The sequence below is a fragment of the Phaenicophaeus curvirostris genome, chromosome 25, assembly GCF_032191515.1.
Source record: "Phaenicophaeus curvirostris isolate KB17595 chromosome 25, BPBGC_Pcur_1.0, whole genome shotgun sequence".
Taxonomy (NCBI): Eukaryota; Metazoa; Chordata; class Aves; order Cuculiformes; family Cuculidae; genus Phaenicophaeus; species Phaenicophaeus curvirostris.
In genome coordinates, this window is record NC_091416.1 from 1,129,745 (window position 1) to 1,149,166 (window position 19,422).

A 19,422-nucleotide genomic window follows, 5' to 3' on the forward strand; every position below is an offset into this window, starting at 1 on the left:
TAGGCTGCTGGATCTGCAGCGTAACTAAAGAGGAGCTTCTGAACCATAGTTGTGCTTAGAGATGACAGAATTGTTTTCTGTCATTTTCTCATTGCTGAGCTGTGTTCCTGTGCCACCACAGAACAGGTATTTCGAGTCATTCAGGGAGTGGTACCTGCATTCCAAGTGCTCTTGTCTGGCCAACCTCATCACATTTATACACAAAGCGCTTTCACTCAAAATTCCCATTTCTTGCTCAAGTCTGAGCCTGATAAACCCCAGCTTTATAGAAAATATTTCCCTCACTTGCACTTTCTGGATATGTTCATACTATTTTGCACTACCTTCCTCAAGTTATTTTAAGTTTCATGTTTTAGGATTCGAACAAGGACCTCAGTGGTTTCTGGGCCACCACCCAGAGTTGGAACCTCCTTCATTCAACCCAACTGCCCGGTCCTGCTACGCGATAGGCTGCAGCCCTCCCGGTGGCAGCATTTTCTTTGCCTCTGCTCTATGCCTGGAGAAGGGACAAGAAGGATGCAGGAAAAGCAACAGAGATGGAGAGAACCTGCAGATTATGCCTTCAGAAAAACAGGAGGGCTGTCTGCTAGCAGCACTACCAGGATATCCTTTGAGCAGAAAAACTTGTCATAGATTAAAGCCAAATGTGGTATCATGCGAAAAACATTCTTTCTGCTTTCCAAGCCGTTTTGTTGGTAACCTGCATGTGTTCCTGTCATTTGCTTTCATGCAGAAGTGACTGCGAGTCACCCCGTCCCTTGTTGGTCATGCCCAACTAACACCTTAACTGGAAGAGCTTATTAGAACCAGCTCACAGAAAACACTAGCCTATGGCTCTTTGAAGAGAGATGATAAGCAGATGGTGACCCCTGAGAAGAACGTAATAGTGTTTAGTACCCCTCAACAATATTAGCATAAATCAGATTAATACTGTAGACACCAGATCCTGTTCATAGTTTGAAGGACAGTGATCACATGGTTTCAAAGTGATGTGATTTGCACCATGAGAGCAGGACATTTTTCTCCTCTCTGGATGTATCTCTGTTTACTGCAGCTATGCAGTTTTCATCTGCAACTGCTCTGAACTGGTTGCAGTGTTTGGATGCCTCTCCATAACATGAGTCACTCTAGAGATTTAAGATACAGTTGTCTTCCAATCAGTTGTTATCTAATACCCATACTTGGAATGGGTTTCGATTATCATGAGGTTGTTTCACCAGTCTGATCTCCCCTGGAGAAACTTTTCTGTTGCTTGTGAAACACTGAAATCCTCTGGTAGCACTGAAGGGAAAGGCTCATGCAATTAGATGTTTGCAAAGGTGTTTCTGAACACTAAGAGAAGGTCTCCTGGACACCCCTCCACTCAAGCTGTAAGCAAGGATGATGCTGGGTGCATTTCCCTGCACAGCAACCTCGCAGAGCTTTTTTGACCCAACACTTCCCTTGTCCTCGGTGCTCAAAACAAAAAAAAAATACAATCTGCTTGTTCATGGTTTATTTGTTAGTAAACTTACTCAGCATAAATAATAAGAGTAACCATTCAGTATAGATGGCATCAGGTGAAAAGTGCCCTTGAACGGCCCCCCGGGTGACTTTAAACAGCAGGCTACTTCCTCTGGGCTCCGGCAATTGCAGGTTTCTCTTCACGGGTGATGGGGATCGTGCGCTCAGGGACGTCGCTTTGTTTCCTGGGTGCGCTCACAGTCAGGACTCCATCCAGAGAGAGCGATGAGGTTATGGTCAGAGGGTCCACGTCGTCTGGAATCCTGTATTTCCTGTTGAACTCCCTAGCAATGAAGCCGTGCTCGTCCTTCAAAAGGAGAAGAGAAGGAACAGCCCAGATTAGAAATGTTCACTCAGTTCCACCCAGACCGTGGGCTCTTTGCATAAAGTCTGAGATGGGGGAGCTCCAGCTCTCAAAGGAAAGCTTTTCCGAAAATTAGAAGAGTTTATACTATGAGGTGCTCTTGCTAAAGAGCCGCAACTGGCCAAAGACAGACCCTGCCTGTTCCAGAGGGTCTCCAGAGCTCCTGTAATACACAAGCTTTCTAGTAAGCTGATCTCTCCTATAGTGCTTATTTTCTTAGCCAAAAAATTTGCAGAAGCTCTGTCAGGATTACAGGCTCCCACCAGCTACAAGCAAAGCTGTTTCCTGACTGACAGATCTGTGCTCCCAGAAGCTCTTAGAGCTGACAATTCCAGAGGCACAGCTACTTTAACAGGAGGATTCATTTCCTTCTGTGCTGGGGTGAGGGGTGGGAGGGAGATGTGGGCTGGCAAATGCTGTCACACACGGCTTTGGACGTGGCTTTTGACTTCGGGCTGCCCGGTTGCCACACAGGTTTCCAGAGCCAGCAAGCAGTGAGATGACTGACAGCAGAACAGAACCTTTAAGGCTTATGAACGGATAGACGGGCCTTTTTCAGGAAGAGGTAGCCTCATGATAACAGAACAGGGCAATGCACTGATTCGTTATGTGGTTTAATTATTACAGTTCGTTGTTAGCTTATTGAATGCCTCCCTGCATTCCTGGCCTCTTCAATGACAGACGGAGGCCCAGAAATGCCCATTTCAAGGATGATTTTCCAGTTCAGTTCACAGTTCATGTACCATCAGCAATAAATCTCCACCCTGTTGCTGCCCAGTCTAAGACCAGCTCGGGGGGTTGCAGAGAGCATCTTCCATTAGGACTGGCTGATAAAAACCATTAGAGGTATTTGAGATGAGCACAGGAGAGGATTGCTCTGCAGTCTCCTTGTTTAACCATAGATGAGGAAGTTCACACTGACTATCAGTCGCACAGTTAAAGTAGAAGTACCTGGCGCTCCTCGTGCTTGCCGTGGATTTCTATCATGTCACCCAGCACCTTCACTTTTAGCTCCTCAGGGGAGAAATGTTTCACGTCAAGATTGACAGAAAATTTGTCCTTCTCCAGTCGCATCTGCAAAACAAAGAGGTACCTTCAGAAAAGAGGAGGGGAGGGTTTCAGCTTGGAAAGGCTTTGAGAATACAGCAGTTCAAGACTCAGGCTGGTGTCTACGCACACGCTGTCTGACCTTCATTCTGTTGTGGGATTCTGACCTGGGTGGCTTTGTCCCCTGCAGACCTGTGACCATGAATGCCCATCACTACAGTATCTAAAATGTGACTGCTTGCTCTTGAACACATGCGATAAATGTTTGCCTTGGGAGTGAGGAAGAGATTCTCTCAATTGGAATTTGTTAAAACTGACTCTTAGTTGGCGTACGGGTTTCACATGTCACTCTCTTTACAGAATGTCCGGAGCTTTCCAGTTTCTGTGACTTTACAGTCTTTTCAAGGAAAGAAAACCTGCCTGGAAGCTGATTGCAACTCATCTGCAGGCTGGTAGGCTTTCCCCTGGATCATCACTCTTTAGTAACTGAAATAGCGTGCACTCTGTTAGCTGAGCAGCAGGAGTGCTGCTGGAACTGAGTCACCTGCTGCTAATCTCACCTCCCTCCCTTCCATTTTGCACTTTGTCACCTCTAAGAAATACTGGTTTTTGCTTTTTCCTGAGGCTGAATTTGCATTTTCTGCCTTTCCTGGACACATTCATGAGCCTTAGCTACATGAGCTGGCTCCCTCTGCTTTCCTGCTGTGTTCGTGGTCAGGGAGCACGTGAGCCTCCTGGAGATTTTCTGTGGGATGCGCAGGCAGCCTCTGTGCCAGGTCTGGGCTTACTGGTTTCCGCAGTTTGACCTGGGAGTCTGAATGCTTCCTTCTAGATTATTTATGATGATTTCTCCCCTGGGACAGTCAGACGCCGATTTCTGTGGTGCTTATTATGGCTGCTTCGGTGGACAGCCAGACCCAGGTCACTAAATTGAGGGAGGCATTACACAAGGATATAAAAAGTACTTCCTTCTCCCTCCTTTGCCCTATAATAGCTCTGCGAGGCACTTGTCGATGAGACAGTCGACTCGCACAATGGGCAAGGTTGTTTGAACTCCCTGCCTCTTGGCTCAGCCCATGAAGCCAGCAGACGGCTGCCTCATGATCCTTTTTAGGTTCTGTCTCTTAAAATGCCGCTCTTCTCAGCAGTGATTCTTTAAACCAGGCCCTTTTTGCCTTAGCAGCCGTGAGCTCCCACACTGCCTGACATGAGGATCCCATTGCCCTCATGATGTTCGCTTCTCAGGAGGGAGCAGGATTGAAAGTTTTGCACAACGGACAAAGGGAAACCAAGCATTCTCCTTTCTTCTTACAGTCATTTACAGCCACACACACTCAGCTCAGTTTACCTCTGTTCCCAACACTTGGCAATGCTTGTTCTCAGTCATAAATGGTTAGCAGAGCACGCAGAGATTCTTGCCTCGTGCAGAGGAGCGGAGGCACAAATGCAGCACCCTTTTCCCCAGCATTTTTCCTAATAACCACCTACAAGCAGCTTCCAAGCTCTCAGCTCTCATGGGTCTCCAGCTCCAGACCCATCAGGCTGTGCACACAACAACAACAAAGAGCAGTAAGAAGGGAAGATTACCTCCGAGAGCGCTGTCTCTAGCCAACTGGGCATCCGAAGGATGGGGGATCTCATCAGGAAAGGGCTGAAGCTGGGGGAAGCAGGGAGCAGCTCTGACTCCTGCAGGTGTTCTCCAAATATCTGGTCAAAGATACGACTCGGTGCCAACCAAGAAAAGAAGGGTCTGCGGATCAGGGGGTTGTGAATGGTGATATCCATTGGAGTGCGCTGGAGGAGCCTGGCAAACAACTGTGCTGCAGTGCTGTGCCGGGAGCGTGGGACAGCTTTATACCCGTGCAGCTGGCTTGGCCTTCCACCCCCCCGAGGCCTCTTGAACAGTGGTGTCAGGGATTTTATTGTCCCACTCTTGGGCTGGTCCCTTCGGCGGTGCCCAGTAGCTGTCTGGGGGATTTGAACGCGCTGCTGAGGAGGAGGGGGAAGGGGAGAAGAAGAAAAGGAGCCTAATGGGGCAGCAAGAAGCCAAACTGCCCAGCCACCCGCCCCGCTCCCCACGTGCTGTTTATCTGCAGAGTCCCGGGCAGGCTTGGTGAGTGCTGCCAGCTGCTTTGGATGCCAACAGGATCAATGCAGCTCCTATCTTTGGCTCACTGGGAAAATGACAAGGGGCTGTTGTTCCCGCTGCCAGCATTGAGCTTTCAGTTCCCCACATCACCCACCACTCTAGGAAGAGCTTTGACTCTCCTTAACGCAAAGGAAGCCCCTGACCTGCTTTAGTCAGTGGGCAGGGAAAGTCCCAGGAGGTCTTTGCTGAGGTGCTGGTGGCAGTGGGGCTCCCTGCGTGCCCATCGGTGTGTGTGCTGGTGAAGGACACCTTCCTCCACATTGCTGCAGCCCCTCATCTCTCACCTTCTGCCCACTATGCTGGAGAGGCAAGAGCGCGACACTGCGACCCCAGCGCTCTCCAGAGGGCTGTGATCATGCCAGTGGCCTCCATGGGGCTGCATGGAGACATAACTTCTCAGGGTTGTGAGCTACCTCTGTCTGCCTTTGCTCCTGCAGGAAGCTGATTTCCTACAGTTATGCTCCTAATATGTCATAATTCACACATTTATTTTAATTCCTGCCTTGCCTGTGAACCTAAATAATGGAACGGGTTCAGCCTAACAACTGCCCTTAAAGGGTAAGAGTCAGTCTCTGCCTCTGAGCTCACAACTTAAATAGAATTACTGGCTCAGACACATCATTTTCACCGCTAGCACCATCAGTCCTTTGCAAACGGCTCTGACTCTCTTCCTCTCAGCTTGCCTGCAAGAATAGAGAGCAGAATTTGTTCTGTGCAACAGCTCAGGCCATAAATACCTTCTCAATTCCCCAACAGCAGTGCACCTGCTGTCTTATTCTGCAGGGACACAGACTCAAAGAAACCTGTGGTTGCAGGGTACAAGGAGCTTAACTGGGCACTACTCCCTCCCTGGTCCCCTGCTCCCCCTTCAATAAAACTGGATCTACGCCAGCTTCAGATCCCTGGTTAACTCACGATCTCTGGCGCAAGCATTTCTCCATGTCTCACTACATTGTGCCAAAGCCCTGGCCAGGAAGCAGTCTGGACAGGCAGCTCGCAGCTCGCGGCCCGGGCTGTGGGGTGTCAGGAGTGGGATCTGGATCCTGGCTAGCCCGGATTCACTACCTGCAGCGTTTCACCACCCGTAGGAACAAAAGGCTTGAGCCGTCCGCTCCTCTTCTGGGAAAACCAAGCTCCTTTACATGGGGCACTTGAGGGGTTGATTCGGGTCCTAAGCTCTCAGCGGGGCAGTGGGTGTGATAGTGACTGCTTGAGACTTTACACAACCTGATCAAGCACCAGCCACTGCCCCAACCTCCTGGGGTGCTTCAGGGCCAGCAGGACCACTGTCAGCAGCTCCTGGAACCTGCTTACACGGAGCCCTCCTGCTCTTTGGGAGCACCACGGGCAGCAGAGCCGGGCGCCTGTCCTTCCTTCTCCTCCTCCAGCCGCCCCCAGCTCACCTCGCTGCCTCCCTGCTGCCCTTGGCTGCTTGTTTGCCTCCTGCACCCGTTGCTCGAGGAAAGGATCTCAGAGGCTGGGAGGAGGTGTGGGATTTTCCCTGACTGCAGGCAGTGCCCACACTCCCTGCTGGAATGCAGCGAGAAGCTTCCCTCGTCACCCTGGCGAGGCATCCTGGGGCCTGTGCGAGTGGCTATTTTGGTCCATCTTTTTATCACACACTCCTCCCTGTGGAATTCGCCCAACTAAAACCTTGCAATCTGCAGCCTTCGCTCCCAGAGGCAGTCAGTGCCCGGAAGGTCCCTTTCCCCAACGCTCCATGGCTGCACGGACTGTCCCCCACGCCTACCCCATGAGTTCGGAGTACGAGTTTGCCAACCCTAGCAAGATCTACGACCAGAACTTTGGAGAAGGTAAGAAAGGAGATGGGATCCCCCTGGCATCTTTCTCCCCGCTGCTGCAGGAAGGCTGGTGGAGTCCCTCTGGGGAGACTGAGCTGCAGAGCAGGCATGGGAAGCCGGAGCCAAGGAATTCTGAGCAGAACCCAGGTCAAATCGGGGGGAATATCCAGGGAGCAGCTAGGGTCTCTCTCGCCAGGTCCGCTTCCTCCATCCATGCCTGCTGCTGTCTCCTCTCCCTCCCTCATGCCCACGGCGGTTTGGCATCCATGCAAATGCTGTGCAAGCAGGGAGCAAAATTTTCGGGGGGTGGGGTGGGCAGTTTTTGCAGCCTGAGGCTGCAGAGAAAAGCTGAGCTGGGGTGTTCAGCACAAAGGCGGGCAGCGGCTGGTAGAGGGGAAGGAATGTGGGCAGCAGCAGAACCATTCAGCACCAGCACAACAGCGTGAAAAGGCAAAAAGCTCCAAGGAAAGCCCCCTGGACAATGGCACACAAAAGGCCTTTAGTTCTTCAGGGCAATTTCTTCACCATCAGCATTTTCCATGCCCATCCCTGGCTGTGGGCTTTGCACTGCAGAGCACCCGGTGCCCCTACCAGTCCCTCCCCGTCCATCCCGTGGACGCGTGAGAGCTGGACACCAGCCCCTGGTTTGCTGGCGGCTGCCGGCTGTGTGGTGAGAGGCAGCGGCTGGCGGGCATCTGGCTCTGTGCACGTTTTGGAGACACAAAGGTAGGAGCCACAAGGGACTCCATCCGTGTTGTGCTGATGTGGAGGCAAACCCAAGGCATTTGCCAGGTCCCAGCCTTGTGCCGTCATCCTCTCTGTCTGCTGCCAACCATCCTTCTCCAACTCCTTCCCCTGGAAACCCCACATCCCTCACCCAGTCTCATTTTCAGGTGTGTCCCCATGTGAGATTTTAGCCCCTGCCCTGTACCACGGCTACTACATCAGGCCTCGGATCAATAAGCAGCTGGATCGAGGCACCTCTGAGATCAACCTCAATGAGCACAAATTCGAGGTGTTCCTGGATGTCTGTCACTTCCTGCCGGATGAACTCACGGTCCGCACCGTAGACAACCTGCTGGAGGTGGTGGGGCAGCACCCCCAGAAGGCTGATCGCCACGGCTTCATCTCCCGAGAGTTCACCAGGACCTACATCCTCCCTCTGGATGTTGACCCCTTACTGGTGAGGGCCACCTTGTCCCACGATGGCATCTTAAGCATTGTGGCTCCCCGGACGGGAAAGGAGGTGAAAGCCAGAGTCAACGAGGTGAAGATAACCCAAGAGGAGCAGCCAGTGGGGCAAGAAGAACAGTCTGAGGAAGGAAAAGGGAAGGAAGAGTCCTAAAGGCCCCAGATTTGGGAGGGAACCAGGGGGAGGGACGATGATGGGGAATGCACGGTGCCAGACCCCTGTTTCTCACCATCAGTGATTAGCAGGGCTGTGGAGCAGCCGTGTACGTGCCAGACTTCTGCTTCTTAAAGCTGATGGCTGGAAAAAGGGACTTGGAACTGAAAAAAAAGAGGGGAACTAAAGTGTTAGAGTGAGGGACTGCCATGCAAGTTTTCTCCTTGGTCAAGTGCTCATTGAGGGCCCTGCAGGGTGCTCTTCTCTCAAGGGTCACTCTCACTCTAAACTGTGAGGCTGTGTCACAGCAGGCTCTTAAACTGCTGCTGTGCTCCAGCCCAGAGAGGCACCGGGAAGAGGGAAGAGATGATCCCAGTGCCTCGCTTCTGAGCTGGTATCTGGTCTTTGTGGAGATGGAAGGTGCATATTTGTCTGTAAAAGTGCCTGCAGCTCTCGGGACGAAAGAGGAATAAATCTGCCTCTGATTTTCTCTCGTTTGCCTTGGATTCATGTTGCTCCTGGCCAAGCCGCTCTGTGGCAGGAAGGATGGACGGTGCCTTGGCTGCTCTGGTTGTGGGGAGTGGAGCAGAGGATTGTTCACACAGACCTTTTCAGCCCTTGTGAGGGGAGTGAACCCCAAAGTGCGAAGGGGAGAGGCTCTGCTCATATCCCAAGTGCCTTGCTGGCATCCCAGCACTCTCTGTAGGGTCGCAGCAGGGATGAATTTGGCCCCTCTCGAGACACTGCGATGCTACCTGCTACAAGAGAAACATCTCTGTAGCCTGGTGATGTCGGGCCAGGGATCGTGTGTGCTGCTGGCAGAGCAGCTGCTGCCTCGGATGGCCCCGAGGCCTCAGAGGGTGCCAGTTGAGATCCTCAGCTGATCAGAGCCAATTAAAGCAGCCAAAATGCTGTGTCACTGGCCAAATATGGGGGTCCCGGGGATGCCTTCTCCACAGAGGAGAGAGGAGGTCCCAAGGGCCCTGTGGACAGAGCTTCCCCCTCTCTCTGCTGGGATGTGACCTGCGGGTTTCTGCACTCTGCATGGGGCCAAAATACCCTGCTCAAGGGTCCCTCCCATGCAGTGCGTGTCCTCGGCTGCTGAAACACCAGTATAGGGCTGCTCTTTCATCCTTGCCAGGCAAAGTGGGATCCAGACCAAAACAAATGCCTGTACAGCTGTTTTCTACAGACATGGCACACACTGGAGAATGAAATACCATCCGGCCCTGCTCTGGCTCTGCAACACCAGGGCTGTGGGCTGCTGAAAACTGCGCGTGGCCAGGGCTGGGGCTGCACAGGGAGTGGATTCTAAGACAAAAACGTCCCAAATGCTTCAGAGCTCTCTCTCCTTCATTTTTTAAAGACAACGCCAGCTTGTTGTGGCCTGTAGCACACTGACCACAGCGCAGTCCCAGTCCCTTGATGTCTGAGGCACCTTGATGCTCTTGCAACAGAAATGCGCAGCATTACTAGTCATTGCACAGTTCTGTTCCCCCTCCAGCTTTTATTAGCCCTGTCTTTGCTCTCCAGTGAGTTCATTCTCTATTGCTGGGTGCTCGCAGGCTCGCCCTGTGCCAGTTGCACAGCCCGTTGCCCAGACGATGTCCCCGAGTGCATGAAGGCAGCTGCCCCGCGCAGCGATGCAGGGAGAGGGGCTGGCACTGCCTGGTGTCAGCTGCGGGGCTGTTCCCCTGTGCCCTGGCAGGCTTTGCACAAAATAGCCTGATCGGTTTGCTGAGCAGGATGGCTGGAAGCCGCGATCTCTTTCATCCCGGCAGACACAGACTGAGGAGGGAATGCAGAGTGGCAGCCAAATGTTCTCCAGCCCTGCCAAAGTTTTTGATGCCTTTCTGTTTCTCTGATGGAGCTCAAACCAGCAGCTCCAGTATTTGTGAAAGGGGCTGATGGGAACAGGCTCCCAGCCTTCTTTCTTTCTTCTCCACAAAGTGGCAAAGCCCAAGTTATCCCAGAAATCATAACAGAGAACGGCTCACTAAATCAACAGTGTCTGTGGCAAACTCAGAGACACACAGTCTGCAATTTCCCATGCAGGGACAGACTCCTGAGGCCACCTGATCTCTGCAGGACCCTGAGAACAAGATCCTGCTGAGACCAGGACTGAATCCCATCTGCCTGCGTAAATCCCATACTAAGTTCTCCACGGGATGCTGCGGTGCAGGCCGAGCTGTGCGCTTTCTCCAGCTACACTCCAGGGAGCGGTTTCAGAACAAGACTCGGGCTCTGGAGAGCACAGTGCAGCTCAACCAGGATTCAGCTAAGACAGCAGCAGTGCCCTCTGGTCCTTCCGAAGCAGAACCCTTCCCCTCCAGCCTCTTCCAGACATGTCTAAGCTTTTCTCTGCACCTGAGCAAGTGGTAAACGATGCTGTGAGCCTGGCTGAGAGCATGTGTACAGCCGGAGTAGGGACTAGGGCTGGTTCCTGAGATAACCCACCAGGAGGGTGAGTTAAAACTCACCAGCACAGCTCAGGAGGCAGCCGGGCTGGCACAGATCTGGAGCTGGCTGTCACATCAAAGCTGTGGGGCAGTTTCTGCTCGAGGGCTACATTAACACAGTGTCTTTCAGTAATATCAGTTCTCTTTTTGCTGCCAGTGATCAGCTGCCTCTGGTTCAGTCCAGGAGCGACTTGCCACAGCCTGACGGGCTCTCAGCAGGGGTAGAGAGGCAAAATGCACATTAATGTTCCCGTTTGATAGGCTAAGAGTTGAGCCTGGGAGCTGTATCGCAGGTCCTTAGAGATGCGGGGTCCTTTCTGGACCTGCTCCCACCTTCACTGGGGCATCGCCTCCCTCCCAAGAAGATAAACTCTCTTTCCCAGCTGATGCCAGCCTGTGCCACACATTTTTTTCTGACATCCTGCTGGAGATGCAATGAAAAACAGCAGGAACAGCACCGAGAGCTCCCACCCTGGTGTTTCTCCTTTTGTTCAGGAACATTTGAAGTCCCTCCTCCATCCTCTTTTACATCACTGCTGGCATCAGCGGGGATGGCGCTGGTGGGAGAGGAGAGGGAAAGCAGAGGGACATCCGCTGTACAAACCATAATGCAGAATTTTACCCCCAGGGCTGAGGCCTGGAGGGCTGCTGCTGCTTTGCCTTCTCCTCCTCGGTGGGCAAGAGGGGAGGACAGCCCCGTGGGGGTCACACAGCCCAAGGCGAGCCCTCCGGTAGATGGCACGCACGGTCCTGGCACAGCATCGCTCCAGCCATGGGGAGAAATATGACACTGCCAGACACTCCCTTGGAATAGCCAGGGGCCGAGCAGGAACCAGGAAATACAAGCTCTCCCTGTCCAGAACACACTCTTGCTTCATGGAGGAAGGAGCGACATGGGCAACCTCTGCAGCTGCGGGCGAGCAGGGTGAGTGCGGCATCTGCCAGGTGTCGGGGTGGCAAGCACAGCTCTGGGCAGCCTGATCGCAAGTTTGGGAGGACTTTGGAGGCTTTTCTTCTCCCTGCTGGGTTTGCCAGGGCTCTGCACTTTGCCAGCTCACGCCAAAGCCGAGAGCGAGCGAGCAGGCGCTGGGTCCCTGCTGGGGCAGCAGGCGGAGGGGCTTTGTTGCCCCTCCTGGCACTGGCATCTTGGGTTCCCACAGCCATCCCAGCTTCTGGGAGCAGCTCCGTTCGAGGAAGGGCTGAGCTAAAATCCTGGTCCCTGCAGTCTGTGCCCAGGTGTCCCTGGGGCGGTGGGTTGGCTGCCTCACCCCGCTCTCAGCTCTCCTCTCCCTGCCCCTCTCTGGGCTTTATTTGCGCTTGGGAAACCCTGGCCACGCTTTTCGGATGATGTTGCTCTTTCGCCTTGGGAGAGAGGATGACAGCTTAATCCCTCCTGGCTTCTGTTCTGCCCTGGGCCTCCTGCTTGCAGAAAAAGGGCACAGTGGAGCTTCTCTCGTGCCAAGTGGAAATATTTTCAGCTCTGAAAGTGGCACGAGGGAGGGAGCCGTGAATATCAGGTGAAGCTCTGAGGACATTCTCTCCAACACCGCATTTGTTAGAAGTATTAGAAATTTATCAGCTGTTTTTATTAATTACAAGAGGCACAGCATCACCTAGTGGCTGGAGCAGGGGCGGAGGTGAGGTCCCTCTGAGCTGGAAGACAGAGGAATTTGGGATTTAGGAACGGGAACTGCAATTGGGAGGTGGAAGTCTGGTTCTTCATATGTTCCTCACCAAAAGTCCCAGGTTTTATTTCTTCTACCCTGTGGCAGAGGGTAGATGGGGCACTTGAGGCACTGAAGCCTGGGACGCAGGCTGGTGGTCCCGAGCGAAGCTGCAGTTGCCAGGCTCACTGCTGATGCTGTGTGGCAGGGAGAGCTGTGCCACCAGGAGCCAGCAAAGCCAGAGACTCCAGAGCCCAAACCGCGTTACGGTGTGTGCTGCGGTGGCACCCCGGGCAGTGCCAGGCTGTGCACAAACACCTCTGACTCCAAAAGGAAGTGTAAACCAGAATCTGAAGGTCACCTCTGTGCAGGGCAAGGCAGGAGAGCAGATTTCTGTGCCACCTGGGGAGCAGCGGGGTGACAGGCTCCATCCTCCGGGGCAATGGCAATTCTGCTCCCCCACAACTCTTGTGTCCCACTTGATCTCTTCCCAGAGGCTGCGTGGAAAGCAAGAAGCTGGGATGGTATTTCTGCTGGTGGTGTCACCGCCTTCTGGCAGATTCCTGCAGCAGAGGGCAAAGCTCTGGGCAAAGGCCCTTTCGACCCAGCACTCAGGTGCTGACATCTGCCTTGTAGGCTGTGCAGCGAGGAGAAAGCCGGCCTCTTCCCCCAGGAGCATCATTCCCCGTACTGCACCTGGAAATACATGGGTGAAGAGGAGCCTCAGGCTCCTGGGCTGTCCCTGTTCTCCGCAGGCTATTCGAATGGGCTTCAGGCAAGGGGAGAGGAAGGCAAATGGGAACGTGCCGTTGGTAATGTAGGCTTGGGAGACACCCACAGAGGACCACAATCAAGAGCACACTGGTGCACTGGAGCTCTGCTGCAGGAGTTTGCAGGATTCATAGCTTTGCCTTGGTGACAGAGAGGAAAAACTGGTACTTTATTTTAGTTCAGGTGCTGCCAGGCACCTATAATGCTTTTATTTCTGGGCTTTTGCTCGGCATCACAGCTGTGTCAGCAAAGAGCTGGGCCTCTGAAATAAAGCTGAGTCTTATAGAAGGACTCAGAGGAGGTAGGCACCCACCTTCTCCTGTACAGAAGATCCGTATCATGACACTGCTGAAGCATGGGCCCCAAGGGAGGCACAGCCTAGAGCAAGAGATTTAGGAGGTTCCTGAATTCTTTAAAGAAAAGCTATTAGAGCAAACTTATTCACAGAAGAAATTTACTGATGAAGGAAAGGGTGCCCTCAGGTGTGAGTACATCTGAAGTATGGCCCTGTAGAGGGCAGACCTCAGGTATTCTCCCAGCTTGGTTTAGTACTCAGGGCCTCTGGTGTCCATGGACAGCAGAGATGCCAAAATTCAGGACTTGCTGTGACGCGGGCTTGGGTAGGGCAGAAACTGGGTTGGCATTGACATGGGGAAAGGGGAAGGAGCAGTGCAGGAGCAGGGACATGTGTGCTGTCATGCAGAATACAATGTGCTTCCAGCTGGCTGTGAGTTAGTTACAACATGTTTGACCTGGTTTTGAGAAGAGGGGAGAGGTTTGCCCTGCTCTCATTTCCCTTGCCACATCCGTTCTAATTACCACAGATCTGAGGCTGGGAGATGCCGTCTCCTGCCTGGCTGTGATTAGCCTGCAGACAGCCTGAGAATAGCTTCAGCCTACACACTGGCTGCTCATGCTCTCTCTGCAAAGGAAAGCAACCAAAACAAGCGAGAGCAGCGTGGAAAGCTGATACAGCAACCTACATCTCAGGAAAGAGGAGAGGGACCTTGCTGATTTTGCTTCAAATGGTGCTGTTTTAATTACATTGCACCACGTGCCTGAATGCTGTCAAGAAGCGAAATGCTGTAGCACACCAGCCTTGGAGAGGAGAGCCCTGGAGAACCCACAGACTCACAGAGCAGAGGAGGGAGCTGCAAGAGCCAAGTGAGGAACCCCACAAGAGACAGTAACGCTGCCTTGAGCTGGGCCCCTGACTCCTGGGAGCAGCCCTCCCGATTTTGTCAGCCAAGGGCTGGGGCAGCAGAGACATGAAAAGCAGTATTGAATCCTTTTGATGGGCATGTGGCCACCCTGCCTTCCCCGGAGCTGCCTTTGACTTTCCAGGACTAGCCAGTCTGGTTAATCATTACTGACCATTACTGAACTGTGGTTCTTTTCCTGCATTCATGCTTTTTTTTGTTTTGTCATTAGAGTGATAAAGCGTTATTACACCCACAGTCCTGCTCGCTCACCCACCGCAACTGCCTCTAAAAGCCGGCAAAGGCAGAGCTCTGCCCCGGGCACTGCCTTGTCCTGCCTGTGGCAAGACTGTCTGGCAAATGCACGCGCTGGGGGACACAGAATGCTTCTTGGGAACCATCCAATAGCCCCTTTAGAAGCATTAGCTGCCACTTACAGCTGCTGCCTGTGCAGACGTGTGTGACCCTCAGCTGCACGTGGTGTCCATCAGCAGCAGGACCAGATGGACACGGGTGCACAGGAGGCTTCTCGGGGCTGACATCTCTCTCTTATTTCAGGAATTGTCCTTCGCCTTTTAAAAGGAAGAAAGAAAAGCAAGGTAAGGGTTTGTGAAAATGCTTTAGAGGACAAGGAGAGGTGGGGTGGAGTGACTGAGCCCCTGATTAGCTGACATTAGTCAGTGCTGGCTGCGGTCCCCTCCCGTACTCTTTTGTACCTAACCTTCCTCAAGAGGAGTTTGGTAGAAACAAGAGGGAAGATCTCTTTAAAACTTAAAGCAAGGGGTGTGATGTGCCATAGGATTTGGCAGGGGCGAGGGAAGGGACTTGAGCAGTATTTATAAAATAACAGAGTCTTACATCAAAACACATGAGTGCTCTCAAGTGGTGGCACAGCAGAAGCTGCATCAAACTTCTGTAAGCACTGCAAACATCTGTCTGACATCAGTCCCCCAGAATAACGTGTGTTCCCTAAGTAGACGAGTTGTGTCCTGTGGCCTTTGGACCACGCTGGGCAAAATCTGTTTGCCAGGCAGCAAAGGAAATAATGAAGTTAAAACTGGATCTGACTTTTCCAAGGGCCTGACAAGGGAGCTCTCTGTGCTGTCTGTCCTCCTGGGTTCTGCCAAGAACATTGCGGTCTGCAGCATGTTGTCATCCTGGGAAACCTTATTTTTTCCAAAGAAACAAGCATAGGCTTTCTTCTTGGAGGCGGGTCTCAAACAGTTGGGAAACTGTCTCAAACAGTTGGGATTGGGGGTGGCAGATGAGGTGGAAATTTGCTTTGTGTCCAGTGGGGAGAGCTCACGGGTCAGACACTGTATTTCTGCATTCAAAGGCGGAGCAATAAACAGTTGTGTTAACCTGATCTGGTGTTTCTTTTTCAGGAACTAATGTGAGACATGAAAGCCAAGAGCATCAGCCAGGCAAGAAGGTAAACAGCTTCCCAGAGCTGTTTTCCTAACTGTATGTTGAGAAGACAGAGCTGACCACCACTTCCGAGGCTAGATAGGTTGGGAGGGCATGGGGCAGCTTATTCAGACATGAATCACCTCGTGCTGTCTGAGCTTTAATGGCTCTGGGTACAACGTGCATTGCTACACAGTGATCTGCACACATTTTTTTACTCCTAAAGTTCAGCAGATGCCATGGGATGAAATCTCCCTGTGATCCTGAGGTGTGGGAGGGCTGGATGGTGCTGGGGGCAGTGTGCAGGGTGTCTCTGCCTCGTCTGGGGAAGGCAGGCACGTGTAGCAGCAGCCCAGGGAGCTGACCTTGCAGAACTCTTTCTCCCAAAAGGCTCCGACGTATGAGGATGTCTCGGAGTTTCCTGTTTACGCCACCGTCAGTAAACCCAAGAGCGTGAAGCAGGATGACAGCATTCACTACGCAGACATCCAAGTGTTCACCAACGTCCGGGAGCGTTCTGCAGCAGAGGTGAAGAACTTACAGATGCAAAATGCCACAGAGTATGCCACACTCAACTTCCCCCGGCCCAGGCTGAAATATGACAGTAAGAATGGGACCCTGGTATAAAAGCCTTGATGGCCCTCTCCTCCTTCAGCACCAAAAGGATTTCATGAACTTAGAGATGCTGTAGATGCAGTCTAACCTCATGGACACATCGAGTCTCCCTCAGAAGGTGCGCAGAGGCTGTATCCTCCACCTGCATTTATCTTTCGAGGACACAGACGTACATATTCTCACATGATAAGTAGTTTCTTATCCGATTCTGCTGACCAAAAAGAAATCTCTTCCCCTTGGAGGAGTTGTCTCTGAAGCTGGTGACCCATCTCCTCTCAGCACTGTGAGAAGACAGAGCTGCTCCTTGGCTGATGAAGGGTGAAACCACAGCTCAGAGCTGCAGTGAGAAGGTCCTGCTGTGGCACAGGACCAGGCGAGTGCTGCTCTGCAGATGACTTTGAGAACGTGGCATATGGGATTCAGTACTGGGACAAGGGAGATGTTGCCACGGTGTTTTATGTCGATGTTAAGAAAATTCTGCATTGTGTAGAATGACATGGATGATACTGTGAAGAAAGGGCATGAAGCCTTCAGCAGTATCTACTGCCATGTCTTCCTCCAACACCCGCCACTGTAACTGCAGTCGTGCGCTGTGTGCATCCCCTCTTCTCAAAAAGCAGGGTCCTATAACCATGCACAGCGCACTCAAACCACAATGCAGAGGTAACGGAGCGGGACAGAGCAATTTATTTCCCAGAAGGGCTGTATAGGTACGCATTCTTGCCTCAACATGCACAGAAGTGAGTAGTGACTGGAAATGAAACAAGGAAAACGCGCAATTTAACTGCAAGGCAGCCGTTTAAAAGCCACTGCCTATATTTAGGGCAGTTATGCAGTTAGAGTACAGCAGCTGTCTGCATGCCTGAGATACTGGGAATGAATCCTGGTCAACTTTAGAGAGAGCTTTGGAATTTTCCTCTATTTTTCCTTCTTTTATACCATCAGCCTTAGTTATAAAACCCAGTAACACAGAGCACACCATGTGATGTCCTCTGCTAAGCCTCCCAGATACACCTTGGAGAATTTATGGATTTAAAATAGCATTAAAATAGCAGCGCAGCAATCGTCCGACAGGCTTCTGCCGCTGGACTGAACTTGGCAGTTGCAGCGCTGGCAGTGGAACGGGGCTCCCAAGCAGTATCTGCAGGCACTAAATCGGTGCTTGGCACATTCTGTTCCTAAATAATGGTCTGCAGATCATGAGACAATCTGTTTATTGCCAGGGCTTAAAAATGGACCTCCTGGTACATTTTATAAACAAAAAGCATTTTGCATGTTACGGCTCAGCTAAATGTGAAAAGCATGAAGGAGCTCCTGCTCATCACAAACAATAAAGCTGGCACGGGCAGTATTAGTTAAGATGGGAGCGTTTTGAGGACCAATCCTACATTTTTTTCTACCTTTCTGCCTCTGCTACCTGGTAGCCCTCAGCAGGGCTATTGTACGGCCAGAGTAATATTTGAAGGCCCCTTTTTTATCATGGATACAGTGCATTTTTCTACCTGAAAAGGGTTTTTTTGCCCATACTATCCAGCTGACCTCAGTGGGGCTGTTGTAAGTGAGGCTGTTGTAAGTCTGTAGTAGAAGGCACTTCATTCATAATGGGTACAGGATTATATTATTGGAAGGGCTGGTTCTTTTGAGTGCCAAGGATTCCTCTTTCTGCTCCTCCAAGTTCCTTTCTGTGCTCCATGCCTAGCATGAAAACCCATCCCTGGGACTGAGGAGGATTGAATGGGCACAGGATTTACTTACAGGAGTGTGTCTGGGAGGAACGGGGCACTCTGGCACTCAGTCATGCTAGCCCAGCTGTCCCAGGGGCAGCCAGGAACACAGCCCTGGATCTGGTTTGTGCTGGGCAGCAGTTTTGTACCTCCTTGCACTGAATTGCTGGTACGAGAACTGGAATAGGATGGTGGCTTTGATTCTTATTAAGCCCTCCACATCATAGGGAGAAATTGTATTTTTTAGAAATATTATTAAATATAGTTCAGGAGATGGGAGGTTTTCTAAAAGGTACAGGCTCCAGCAGGTCATTTTTGATAACGATGGAAGTGAAGGGGCTGTTGACTGCAGTAGCAAGTGTAGGGTGTGGTGTCCTTACCAGCAGGAGAGCTGGGGCCAGGGCAGTGCTGCATGGACACCGAGGTCAAGCCCTGTGCCCAGAGCACTGTGCATTTGCACACCCACCCAGTTAAACCAGATTTGCTGCGGTCATAAGCAGGACTGGCTTTAGCTCAGAGGAGCTGGATTTCACTTGGTCACATCACCGAGTCGTGTCGATCTGTAGATCGGCCCCTCTGTATCCTGGATGGAAGGGACCTGCAGTAGAAACTCTCTTTTCCTGAGTGCCTCAAAGCCTGCAATGCTCATTCATCTCCTGCTCCCTAAGGAGCTCCAGCCTCCACATGCAGCTAGCACTTCATGTTGTTTATGGAAGTACAGTGGATCTTACGGATAATCCAATCCTCTGCACAGGAGCAGAGCACAGTGACTTTTGCTTGCTTACCAGACGTTGAATGGATAAAATGCAAAAGCTGCCTGTTCCACAAGGAGGATTTTTCTGAAGGACTTGGTTTTGCACTGAGTTAAAAGCTTCCAGCAGCGCCTCTCCTGCGTTTCCTGAGGTGGTTGTTGTTTGGTGTTAAACGAGTGTTAACCTAATGAATGTTCCCTGACCATTACAGTGTAATTTTTAGTTTTCACTAATAAATTTGCACTTTTTGGGGTGGCTGCTGCCTGCTCACTGCACCGGGGCTATGGGGAAGCTGCAGGTCAGTGTGTGCACAGCCTTCCTGCCGTCCCACCCCCGTCCTGGGGTTCCTCACAGCCCTCCTGCCATCCCACTGCCCTCCAAGGGTTCCTCACTGCCCTCCAAGGGTTCCTCACAGCCCTCCTGCCATCCCACTGCCCTCCAAGGGTTCCTCACAGCCCTCCTGCCATTCCACTACCCTCCAGAGGTTCCTCACAGCCCATGACACTAAGCTGGGTGGAAATGTTGGTGTGTTTGAGGGCAGGGGGGCTCTGCAGGGGGACCTGGACAGGTCGTATTGCTGGGCTGCAACCAACGGGTTGGGGTTCAACAAGGCTCAGGTCC

At 52.0% G+C, this 19,422-nt stretch overlaps 3 protein-coding genes across 3 annotated transcripts; 2 read left to right on the forward strand and 1 right to left on the reverse strand.

Moving 5' to 3' along the window:
- Window positions 1–1,480: 1,480 nt before the first annotated feature.
- On the reverse strand, window positions 1,481–4,983 carry CRYAB (crystallin alpha B). Its single transcript, XM_069876446.1, has 3 exons — window positions 4,502–4,983; window positions 2,819–2,941; window positions 1,481–1,810 (listed from the first exon to the last, which is right to left on the reverse strand). The coding sequence occupies exons 1-3, from the start codon at window positions 4,697–4,699 to the stop codon at window positions 1,607–1,609; spliced, it is 525 nt and encodes a 174-aa protein (XP_069732547.1). The 5' UTR covers window positions 4,700–4,983; the 3' UTR covers window positions 1,481–1,606.
- A 1,724-nt stretch (window positions 4,984–6,707) lies between these two features.
- Window positions 6,708–8,700, forward strand: HSPB2 (heat shock protein family B (small) member 2). The gene is made up of 2 exons (XM_069876406.1): window positions 6,708–6,877; window positions 7,759–8,700. The coding sequence occupies exons 1-2, from the start codon at window positions 6,784–6,786 to the stop codon at window positions 8,208–8,210; spliced, it is 546 nt and encodes a 181-aa protein (XP_069732507.1). The 5' UTR covers window positions 6,708–6,783; the 3' UTR covers window positions 8,211–8,700.
- Window positions 8,701–11,207: 2,507 nt separating this feature from the next.
- Window positions 11,208–19,056, forward strand: C25H11orf52 (chromosome 25 C11orf52 homolog). Its single transcript, XM_069876339.1, has 4 exons — window positions 11,208–11,594; window positions 14,862–14,902; window positions 15,689–15,735; window positions 16,101–19,056. Exons 1-4 carry the CDS (start codon window positions 11,563–11,565, stop codon window positions 16,335–16,337), a joined length of 357 nt encoding a protein of 118 aa, XP_069732440.1. The 5' UTR covers window positions 11,208–11,562; the 3' UTR covers window positions 16,338–19,056.
- Window positions 19,057–19,422: the final 366 nt, after the last annotated feature.

Bases quoted from the DNA above. Each gene is read 5' to 3' on its own strand.
- CRYAB (XM_069876446.1), bottom strand. From the start codon at position 4,699: ATGGATATCACCATTCACAACCCCCTGATCCGCAGACCCTTCTTTTCT. The intron at 2,942-4,501 runs GTAATCTTCCCT...TTTGTTTTGCAG, and splicing joins TAGAGACAGCGCTCTCGGAG to ATGCGACTGGAGAAGGACAA. The intron at 1,811-2,818 runs GTACTTCTACTT...CTCCTTTTGAAG, and splicing joins GCAAGCACGAGGAGCGCCAG to GACGAGCACGGCTTCATTGC.
- HSPB2 (XM_069876406.1), top strand. From the start codon at position 6,784: ATGGCTGCACGGACTGTCCCCCACGCCTACCCCATGAGTTCGGAGTAC. The intron at 6,878-7,758 runs GTAAGAAAGGAG...TCTCATTTTCAG, and splicing joins CGACCAGAACTTTGGAGAAG to GTGTGTCCCCATGTGAGATT.
- C25H11orf52 (XM_069876339.1), top strand. From the start codon at position 11,563: ATGGGCAACCTCTGCAGCTGCGGGCGAGCAGG. The intron at 14,903-15,688 runs GTAAGGGTTTGT...TTTCTTTTTCAG, and splicing joins AAGGAAGAAAGAAAAGCAAG to GAACTAATGTGAGACATGAA. The intron at 15,736-16,100 runs GTAAACAGCTTC...TTCTCCCAAAAG, and splicing joins AGCATCAGCCAGGCAAGAAG to GCTCCGACGTATGAGGATGT.